The 11,958-nt window shown below is 41.6% G+C and overlaps 1 protein-coding gene across 1 annotated transcript in view; it reads left to right on the top strand.

The window, feature by feature from the left end:
- The window catches only part of SVEP1 (sushi, von Willebrand factor type A, EGF and pentraxin domain containing 1), a 124,371-nt gene extending 113,286 nt beyond the window's left edge, over positions 1–11,085 (top strand). Inside the window, exons 11-13 of the mRNA XM_085849717.1 lie at positions 136–264; positions 4,476–4,569; positions 10,277–11,085. Coding sequence (XP_085705843.1) covers positions 136–264; positions 4,476–4,569; positions 10,277–10,307 — 254 coding nt within the window. The 3' untranslated portion in view covers positions 10,308–11,085. The remainder of the gene's footprint in view (positions 1–135; positions 265–4,475; positions 4,570–10,276) is intronic.
- Positions 11,086–11,958: the final 873 nt, after the last annotated feature.

Below are 11,958 nucleotides of genomic sequence, written 5' to 3'. Positions count from 1 at the left end.
ATATATATATATATATATAAATAAAATATGCATATAAGGCTAAACAAGTGATTTTTTTTCAAAAGCTTTCTTCAATTTTCCACATTTAATTTTGGCTATCTGTAATGAAAAAATCAGATGTATCAATTACCTAAACTTTAATCTCCATATTGTCTTATCTCATCCCAGCTGTGTGTGTCCTGCCGTGCCTCAATGGCGGACGCTGTTCAGCTCCATATCACTGCACGTGTCCACGAGGCTGGCATGGAGCCCGTTGCCAGCAAGGTATGTTCATTCAATGTTCAGCCAACACCTTCAGCCACTCTGCTTGCTGACGTCATTTCAAGAGTAACCAACCTTGAGTAATTACATAAACAATGACTTTAATGTTCAACAATACGATTATATTTTGATGTGTTTGCAAGTACAGTACTCTGTCGGGTTAATGAAATCATCAGCAATTAAAAGTAGATCGTGAAACTTGTTAAAACTGTGGGTAGTGGTTAAATGTTGGGTGAGTGAATTGATACAATGATTTTGTATAAATTATATCGACATTGATTTTACTCATTAGAATTTGATGCATTGGTTATAGCATACTTAACCAATGTTATAGCATACTTATAGCATACAAAGGTTATAGCATACTTATAGCATACTTAAACCATACTTGTCTCGTATCATATCGGTATTAATTGTCTTTTATCTGGACTTTACCTTTCAATGACTGAAAACCAATACCCAATAAACAGCGAATTTATTACCTCCAGCCTCTGAAAGTGAAGGAGGTTATGTTTTCACCCCTTCTGTCTGTTTGTCTGTGTGCAGGATATCTCAAAAATTTGTGAATGGATTCAGCCAAAACTTGGTGGACATTTTGGGTGTGTGACAAGGAAGAACTGATTCAATTTTGCTGAAGATCCGGATGCGGATCTGATAATTTTTAAGTGATTCTTCACCATTAAGAGATAGGACCAAAAACGATATATTCCTGTATAGCAAGATATTTCAAAAATGTATTGGGCCCGATATGTTCTCGTGGATCAGGCATTACGTGGTGGAGGTATGCGCTCCACCGAGTGCCCTTCTAGTTTTTAATATATTTTGTTTGTTCTTTAGCAGCTGCATAAATAGGTCACTGAAGGTAAATAATTGATGAAATTCAAGTGTGGACCAGTGCCTACATCAAAGCAATTACCACCTTAGTGTCGCTTACCGTTTCAGAACTGTTGTTGGAATGATTAATTTACATTAGGGGACACTACCATCTTTGGTCCTCGAGCACATAGCAGCAAAATCTGTTGTGAGAATACTAATAGCGAGTTAAGCATGGATTTGTGGTCACGTGCTCCATCTGCTGGAAATTTCTATCATGATGGAGACTCCCCGACGAGAGTGGGTGAGCAAATATTGAGCATCGTTCAGAATCAGCTTGTCATATGCAAATAGGCATAGGATCGTTGCACATTCAGACTACTGATCTATGTAAGTTACAATCACCTTTTGAGCAAACCGAACAAACCCCACCTTGATGTCGACTACATGTGTAAGATAGAGAATGAGGCCAGGACACCATTGCCACTATCTCGGAGCTGTCCATGAAATGACACAAACCAGTGCAGAATCTTTGACCGTTTCCAAGGAATGAGTTAATTGATGCCTCAGCAGTCAACTAATCACGTTGAGTGTCCATATACTGAATTGCAGAGCCTGATGTAGAGGTTATTGTTTATGTTGGTGGTGCACTTGGAGCCATTGTGCAAATGTCTTCACTCCTAGACATAGGAAAGCCTCATACACAAGTTTGTGGAATTGAATTGTATAATTAAACAGACGTTCATCCATGACTGCTTGTGCTGCTCCCTCCGGGATAACGCCAGACTCCACTGCAAAGTCCTTGAGACCAGCATCGTGAAACCTCTTTTCAATGTGAGCCATGAAGTTGAACACCATATGAAAATCTCCAATGCATAGCACCCTGTTCTTAAACATCACTGGGTGCTTTCATGTGACATCTACAGCCATTGAAAACATCACCTAGTCAAACAAATAAACTATGTTTGGGACCGATAACACATTCTCGATACCTTTTGATTGGTTGACGACTTCACGTACTGTGGGTTGTCTGTTGCTGGTACATTGATCGTGGACAGATATCTTCTTCCATTCGAGAAATACTTGAAAACTCCCAGTATTTTATGTTGAAACCTGTCCAGGTAGGTGCAGTACGTCCATGTTGTTCTTATCTAGCTATTGCCCACAGCCAATGTCTCTCTTGGCTTCTGCATTCACCTGTGAATTCTGGGGGTTTGTCACTCCCATGACTGGAAGATCCATCCTGTTCCCAGCATTATAGTCTGGCAAGTGTTCTTCTGCGATGACTATTGAGTGTTTTAAAACTTTTCTTCACACTATCATGACTATGCAATTTCAAGCAAAATAATAGCATGATTATGTGTGTGAATGTGTGTTGTATGTGGGGGGGGGGGACAGTCTATATTATCATTTTCTTACAATAGATGCACCCCCTTAATAATAATAATAATTGGGAATGTTTTCAAAATTAAAATGACAGACATGTTTTGGAATGTTTAACGACAAATATGAAAAATATACTTGGTATATGTTTTTACTCAAAATGATATCCAGAACATAAGGAATTTTTCCATTTACATATCACAGAGGGATTATTTGAAACAAAATCCATTTTTGTGTGCTTTGTCAATTTTGGGCAAGTTCTAGCTGAAAAACGTTTTTCACCAAAAAACAGAAAAAAGGGAAATTGTGGTTCACGAACTTACAGTTGCCAAGACAACCAGGATTATGTCATTGATATCCAATCGTAGTAACCTGAGTCCGACAGGTTTGCATTGATGTAGGACTGTATCATTTGTGCTCAAACAGCATAACCATTCAAAATCAGTATTTGGCAAAATTATGCTTTAATTAAAATTTTGTGTGTGTGCACGTGTGCGTGTGCGTGTGTTGGTAATAATAATACGAGTTCCTCTCCAAGGAACTTCAATGCAGGAGGAGGCCATTACACCCATCAAAGCATGCACTATGATTGTTTGCCCATTCTCTATCTCTATCCTTTTAAATGCTGAACATCAAGCAAGGAAGCAGCACATACCAGTTATAAAGTCTTTGGTATGACTCAGCCAGGAATTGAACCACTGACCTTTCATATTTGGAGCAGACACTCCAACCATTACACCACCGATGCTGATGTAAATGAAGGTGAAGATGTCGGTGAAGATGTTGATGAAGACTGCAGTTCTTCCTTCCTTAACCTCTGGCATAATACATCAAAAGGCATTATGACAAACAAAATTAAAGGTCGTTTAAAATAAGTAAAAACTTCAGTGTAAATAATGCCATCGGCACGTAGAGACTTAAAAACATCACACGAAATTGTCACCTGACTTTATACCGATAACCTCAAGGGCTCGTGGACTAACAAAGGCAAACTTTAATTTGTTCCGCTAAGTTAGAGTTCCAGCAATGCTGTTCTACTTTGGTTCACATTCCCCTGAGAGCATCGAGTCGACCACACAGTGCGGACTGACATCACATGTAGATCAGATCATGCGGGGCAGGCAGGTCTGTGTCTGTGTCTGTGTCTGTGTCTGTGTCTGTGTCTGTGTCTGTGTCTGTCTCTGTCATAAGCCAGTTGGCTTTGTCGTTGTGAAATGACAATTATCCTGAGACTAAAACGATTTCCACAAGTACGGAATACAAGGAATACAAAACCTGAACATGGCAGTCTTCAGAGCTGAATTAAATCCATAACCTCTGGGTTGCAAGTCCATTGTCCTCATAGATTGGCCATCACTGCAAAATCGAAATTGCCCATCGAACGTCATTTTCTCCAATATGTGATAAAACAACTTGTGTCTGTCCAACCTCACTCTTTCTTTCAGGCATTCACACTGGGAATGAACAACTATGCTATACCCATTCATGATCTTTTCTTGCTCTCATGGAATTTTGGACATTCATTCATCTATCTCACCTGTTCACTCATTCCATATGACAAATATTGCTTATCTTCAACCCTCAATGACTGAGCTCTTCACCAAACCTTGACACCTGGATAATAAAATGACAATGATGCACATGTCCTGACAAATGCGTGAAGTGACCACTATCAGGGGTCCGGAGTTGTTCCACTTCCACCCAATCTGACACACAGCGACTACTCTGTGAACAAGCCTTTTCACAGCCATAATTTTGAGGATGAGGAAATCCCAACGGATTGTTGGGAAGGTGAAAGACACTTAAAAAGTTTAAATGAAGGCCTTCAAAACGTCTTGCACTGTTGGAAAACGCATGATGATTATAGAGATGGAGTACGCTTTAAAGTACCAAAGGGTCTTTACGACTGTTAAATACAAATGCACATTTACAGTGGAAATACCTTTTTGCAGAGCTCTGGTATGACATTTTCACGAATGGATAATATGATCAAGTTAAACATAATTGTGTTGTTACAGCCATTTGCCATAACCCCTGCTTGCATGGTGGAACATGCGTCGCTCCAAACCGCTGCCAATGCCTGAAAGGTTGGGGTGGCCGTCACTGCTCACAGTAAGTTGAACCTGCTTAAGTTTCGAGCACCAATCAGCTCATACCTTTGTGCAGTTCACATTCAGTCGACTAAACTTTTAGGCTCACATAATAAATGTGAATTGCCCAAATTAACAGAGTAAAATTATATAATAAAGGTGTGCACAATGTTCTTGGCAGGAATTTAATTTCATTACCTTTTGGCACAGAGGCAGAAGGGGAGGGGAGATATCCACAGGACATTACCACGGATCACCACCCAGAGAGCAAATCGAGTGTAGGCCTCTTTAGTTGAACTTCAATATGTGTAATCGTATAATTACACCGGGGGGAAGAAATAAACTAAATACAAGTCTCAAAAATACATATTGACAAAATAAATGAAGTTTTAAACTTTTCTGAGATATTTTCTTTACTGAGATAATAACTTTTAATAAATAAATAATAAGATATAAAGATAATAACTTTTCTGAGAAATATGAGGTTTTCAGAATGATGGCTGACCGTCCACAAAATAATGACTGCTTGTTGTATCCGAAGTATTTCCATTATTTGTAAACTCCACATTGAAGCGCATATTGACTGTATTTTTGTGATGTTCCCTGTTAACGTGATCAATTTTGTTTCTTATCTCAATATCAGAAACTTTGTAAAAGTGATAGTTTAATATTCACCATATGAACAAGGGAGCTAATGTCATGTAGAAATTTAGAATAAACTCAACTCCTGCCACCTCCTCAATTTTTGGCATTGAACTTCCGCTTTCAGTTCCTCGTCAACGGATGAGACAGCTCTGTACTCCAATTGATCCACCGATTTCGACCACAAAATAAGGATACCACCTGCAACGAATAGTCTTGTCCTTTCATTTTATTGTCACCTGTACTTGTCGGAACTCTCAGTGCTTTGTGTCAACATTTACATATCCCTGTTCCTCTTTCTTCTCATCCGTACAAACAGTGCTCTGCTCTACCTGTTTTCTTTTACCTTAGGCCGACTCATTTTTTACTCTATTCGACAAATGTTTGTCTTTTCTAACGCCCTTAAGAATACTCGGCAAGTTCCACTCGTCTCTCTTTACCAAGGACATTTTAACCTCTTTTTTTTTTACTTTTGCACATGTTCCGTAATGCCCTTCCAACTATCAACCCACGAAACTACTCCATTTTTTTGTATACATTGTCAAGGCTCGTATGGGAGCTAACACACAACGCACAGCAAGGGGGTCATGAGACAAGAGGGGTGGGAGAGGGAAGGACAAAACAGTGGGGAACAGAGACATTAGGAGATCTGTGGAAGGGAGAGGGATGGGTGGGGAATATGGGGAATACAAGATGGATACTACAGGGACTTTCAGGAAGGAAAGCAGGGAATTTGAAGGAGGTGGTTTGGGGTTAACGGGGGTGGAAAAGATAGAGGATTTGGGTGGGGGACGATAAGAGGTGGTGGTGAAAAACTGTTTTGAAGGCCTGGAGGGAAGAATGAGATTGAACAGAGTGTGGGAGTTTTCCAAAGGTGGGGAAAAAGAGGAATGAAAGAGTGAAGGTGAGCAGTGATTCTTGATTTTGGTAGTTTTACCAGAAGGGGGTTATTGGCGGACCTTGAGCGCCCTGCGGAAATATGGTGGGGGCAAATCGCAGACAGAGCGGGGGAGGGGCGAGACCGGAGAGGAGACGGTAGAAGACAGAAAGACCACTGACCTGCCTGTGGTGAGAGAGTGAGAGGCCCAAAAAAACTCAGCCTCATCTCGGGAGATACCAATGATCCTAAATTCCTTGGTTTCCACAGCGTGAAGCCGAGAAAGGTGAGAGGCAGGAGCACCAGCCCAGAGGGGAGAGCAGTACTCCATCAGGCTGTGGACAAAAGCTTTGTATGTGGTCAGGAGCTCAGGTTGGTGGAGGAAGGACTTTGCACGACGGAGAATTCCCAGTCGGTGACTGGCTTTGGAGGCCAGGTTGGAAATGTGGCTTTCCTGGGATAGCTCCATTAACACAGCTCCATTACACAATTCCTTGACGTGTCCTCTTTTCCTTTCAACTCTTCCAACACTTACTCTTCCTCAAAGGTCAATCACAGAGCCACGTCACACCTGATATGCACAGACAGTCGACCTGGTCAACTGCACGCACTCGACCAACCCTCGTTCACACTCAGACGAGTTACTAGACTCCTCATTGCTGAAACGTATTTACATTAATGTGATCAGATCACTGAATGAAATGTGAAATGACTGAATTTATTCAGTGTTTCTTTTCCAACACATCTTCTAAAATGGAAACCATTCTTCACTGGACCTTGTCATGCCAAACTTTTCCTCAAAATTGTCCTCTTCCTCCTCAATTACTCGAAGCACTTCTGATCATGGATTGGGAAAAGTGGTTATCTCTTTGCAATGATCAGGGATCTCCCAAGGTGCAGATGTATATGGCAATTTGGTAAAGCTGGTTGTGATCTGTCCTAAAATCTGCTCTTGCCATTCAAGACGAATTGGTCAACACAGGTCCAAACATTGACCGCTCCGGAAATTTCTTCAACAACAGACTAGTTTCTCTTCTTCACAAGTTCATCCTTCACAACTCCTCCATGAGTCTTGACATTGTATAAAAAAATAATAATAAATTAAAACATCCCACATTCAACATTTCTCTCCGTCATCGAGACTCAGGTTCACTGATGTGTGTGGTGCGGCCAGTGCTCGAAAATAACTTGCATTCTCCTCTTTTATTGGATACATTATCGAGAATAGTGAAGAGTTAGAGCAGAATGGAAAGAGGGAATCACTAACAGAAAAGCAGAAATGAGAGTGAGATCTTGGGGGAGAGGATACATAGCGGTGAACAAGCCGCACACAAGCTGAATGAAACACAGCAAGAAGAGTAAGGGGAAGATGGGGATGCAACAGAAAAGGAACAAACCAACTGACAACGAACAAATAACCTGGAAAAGTGGAATGCTTGGGAATGAGGTCATTTGGGGTAGAAGACATCATGAGCATGAATGGGGGATGACCTGAGGTAGTGGTGAACAGCTGTCTTGAGGCCCTGGAGGGAATAATGGGACAGAACAGACTGGGGAAGTTGATTCCACAGGTGAGAGAAAAGAAGAACAAATGAGTAGAGGTGAGTAGTGAGCCTGGATTTTGGGAGTTTAACAAGAAAAGGGTTACTGGCAGACAATGTGTGCCCTGCAGAAACCTGGGAGGGACGGAGCCAAGGTAAGGCAGAGGATGCAAGGCGAAAAAGAAGGCAGTAGAAAACAGAGGACACCAACCTGCTCATGGTGTGAAAGTAACAGGCCGATACACTCAGCTTTCTTGCAGGAGATTCCAATAATTTTGAGGGCTTTGCTTTCCACGGCATCAAGGACAAAGTTTGAGGCAAATGTGCCAGCCCAAAGGGGAGAAGCAGGCCTTGTAGGTTGTCAAAAATTCAGAATAGCCAAGGAAAGTTAAGACTTGGAAGACAACCCAACTGAGAGCAACCTGCAATCTCTCCACACAGTTCTGATTAATTGTGTATCTGTCCTATAAAGATCCAAGGCCCAACATCAGCCTCATATGTGATCCAAATCATCCAACCTCTTACCATACCCCAAAGCATGGTAGGAGCTGGTCAGGTTCTTGTCTGGTACACATTCTCCTCACATTCCTCTGCTCCTAAAAGATGGACATAACTAAAAAAAACAGCAGTCATTGGACTGTCTTCACTCAAAAGGCCAAGGTCTCAAATCCATCATGACATGACACAATGTTTCCAACAGCAAGTGGTCTTTCCCCCACCGTTGTTGAAAAATGTCTTACCCTGCTCGACACCTCTTCCACATCGGATCTCTTGTTAACATAAGTGCTCTAATCATAATGAACTGTGCTTCAGTCGCATAATTTCCTCTCTCTTCTCTCTTTCATATATCTCTCTTGGATGGGCAACTTCCTCCATTTTGGAAAGATGCAAACATCACACCTATCCACAAGAAAGTTTCCAAAATGGATATCCTCAACTACAGATATTCAGCTTTCCCATGATAAACAAAGTAATGGATCATTCAATCATTGCAGATGACTTCAGGCACTCTCTCTTCTCAAAATTGCTAATATCTGACAATTAGTTTGGCTTTCGACCTGGCCATTCCACCTTGGATACGTAACTCCTGACACATCAGTGGATGGGTGCCCTGACCCACAAGCAAGGGGGTAGGGTCATCTCTTTCAATATCTCTCGAGTCTTTGACACTGTCTCGAATCAAGCCTTGATTTACAAGTTGTCTATATTTGGTACTCATCCACCTCCCCCCACCCCCACCCCTGCTCACGTGGTTGCCTGATTTCCTCTATTAATAGAAACAGTATGTGGCCCTTGATGGTGCCCTTTCCTATGAACTTTCTCCTCAGGCTGGGGTTCTTATTATTGATTTATATAAATGATTATCTGATTCTCTTGAAATAAAAAAATATATTTTGGGAATGAATCCAATCTGTGTAGAACTGCTGCTGCATCCCTTTCGTCAGAGCTGTACAAGATAAGAAATTGGTCAGCTATATCAAACATGATGTTCAAACCTGGTAAGTCACTCACCTTGACACCATCTCTCCACAAGAATCAGCAAACAGTTACAGACTATCTTCTCTGGACAGCCACTGGAAGATGTGATGTCTCTGGAACTCTTTTGTCTCACTATCTGCCGTACCCTTTTGTGGGAGCATCATACCACCAAACTAGCATCAAAGGTTAGTCACTATCTGGGTATTCTCCATTGAACTCAGGCATTTCTGAATCACACCAAACTCATCACGATATATACAAGGATTTCATATGGAGCTCCATCATGTATGGCTCCCCACTCTGGGGTGGAGGTGCTTCTGCTTCCCACACTACTCCTTTTAGGGTGGTTAAAAACAGGGCCTTCTGCACAATTGGAATCCTAATGTGGGAGGCTGATTCACAGGGACCGTCTCTCTTTCCAGCAGCAAGTTGGTGGGCTCTCTATTTTATACAAACTTACATCAAATATGTTCCTCAAGAAATCCTCAACTGCTCACCCTCCAAAAGTACAGGCTGCTTCGTGCTCCCCCTCCAGCAATCATTTATTCCTTCATTCTCTCCATTGTGGAATTGTCTTCTTGTGTCTGTTATGTTGTCCACACTTTGGTCTTCAAACATGCTGCCCATCGGCATCTTATCTGTTCACTCATGCACATCCATGATGTCTTTCACACATGATGATTGTTACTCTCCAGGCCATTATTACTCGTTTTTGTGTTAATCCTCTTTTACATTAATCACCCTCCCCCCTCCCTCTCCTCAAAATACCATACCCCATGGCTGTGTTACCATGAGCTGTGAATCATGTTAACCAATTTAATGTACAAAAAAAAACAACCTTGTAGAAATTATTTTAGACTGATGAGCTCCATAACAGTCCTGACAAGACAGTGTAGGGGTAGCACGCTTGCCTTTTAGTGATCTATTCAGGAGTTGGTGCTTCCCTTCGATGAACATTAAGCTGGGTGTCCCATTTGCTAGCATTAGTTTGTCGATGTTAAAGATTCCACTGTGCTTTTCTCGAAAACTAGGCGAGTTATCAGGAGCAAAAACAAAAATTCCCACTCTGATTACAGCTAGGGGCATTGCATCAGTGGCACAACTGTGTTCCATTTTTAAGATATTTTATTATCATCAAGTACACCTCTGGTAGAATATGTAACGGAACTCTTTGTCTTTGTTGCCCACAGGAGAAGAAAACTGGGATATTATGTTCATTAAAGTGAGACACAAGGCTGTGGTCTATTTGTGAATGTGACCGAAATGATTTGCATAATGGATTTCTGCAAAAATATGATAGATTTCTGCATAATACAATTATGATATTAATGAATTTTGGAAATGAAATTTTTTCACTTAAAAAGGCAACTTTTAACCATACAAGGATACTGGCGTGCTATAATAAATGGAAAGTCATGCTATTGTTTCATTAATTACCTATACACTTGTGAACAATCCACATGCTTCTTTCTATGACGACTTTATACAGAAAGTGAATGAACATGTTGCCAGATTCATTGTTCAACAATTTATAACTTTCCTTGCTCATTTGATAAAGTTAGCAGTTGGAACTTTACTGGTATGCCACTCACTTCGTCGTCTCTTGGTAGAACTGCATATTTAATTTAATCGACCAAATGAACTCGAGATGATCTATGGGTGGAATATTGTGGTGTCGTGATGGAGAGCATAATCACAACAAATATTTACTCACACAAATGTCGAATTACGATGAGACCCAGGTCTTCATCAAGTTGGTCGTCCTTTGTACAAAAAGGCCACTTGTCGAGATGAATGAACGAACACGACGGTATATCAAAATAAATACATCTCAGTGATGTGTTTGTGACCGATTTCCATTCGGTGTCTGGTAGGATGCGGTTATACTATTCATTAACCAAGTATCGTATTGCCCGCAGAAAATAAAACTGATCCTGAGGGAGTCCAAGTAAGTTGTGGTGTTGATGAGCCAGGATCTAAGTTGGCAATGATCCAATGTGGTGCTGGTGAAAACTCCTGAATGCCAGCATCGCATCTCACTTGATGGGAAAAGAGAAAACTGCATCGCCCTGCGAATCCCCGACACGTTGAATGAGAGCGAGCACGCGAATCTACGATGAAACAGAGAATCGTCAAACAATAGGCTGCTGTTTGTGACGTGAAAGAATCCCCCATCAACTTTACATGATGATTGGACACTATGTTGAGCTCATGGTGAAGAAGAGATTGAGTGAGAACAAGAAGCATTGTTCGGATATCCTGCTGATTAGTCAATCGTGATCATGTGAGCCCCTTGCAAAGACGGGAACGAATACATCCACGTGGGGTGTCGTAAGAAATGAATCACTACATCCAGCTCCCCCCTCGCCTGGTGTGACTCAGTGGTTAAGGCGGTGGCTTGGGGTCCTGAGTTCGAGCCCCGCTGGCCGCTGAGTTATCATGGGGGTTGACTCAGCCTGTCATCCTTCCGAAGGTTGGCGAAATGAGCACCAGTATTCTGGTAATTATCCCTGGAGGGTCGAAGGTGACTGAAGCGTTGGCATCAGGAAGGGCATCCGGCCGTAAAAACATTGCCACAAGAAAGGGTACCATGATTGGAGCCCACACAAAGCTGACCCCTGCTCAGGGATAAAGGCTTTCAAATGGTGTGATGATCCAGATCCCCCCTAGATCGATGGCTGTAAAAATAAACTGGAGTAATTTGAGTGTGCGCAGTCAACGGGTATGCCGCCGCTCTCCCGCACAAACACTTGAGTATTAACATATTTGACCCTTGACCTTTATCATATCTGGCCCAAAATCTAAACAGTTAATTGCCCTGTCTAACTTTACCTTTGTACCAAGTTTGATGAAATTCTGTCCAATATTCATT

Source organism: Eptatretus burgeri, chromosome 2 (genome assembly GCF_056783735.1).
Source record: "Eptatretus burgeri isolate ZD-2024b chromosome 2, Ebu_testis_v1, whole genome shotgun sequence".
Classification (NCBI taxonomy): Eukaryota; Metazoa; Chordata; class Myxini; order Myxiniformes; family Myxinidae; genus Eptatretus; species Eptatretus burgeri.
The sequence above is the reverse complement of the archived record's forward strand: the minus strand, read 5'-3'. Positions and strand labels throughout refer to the sequence as shown.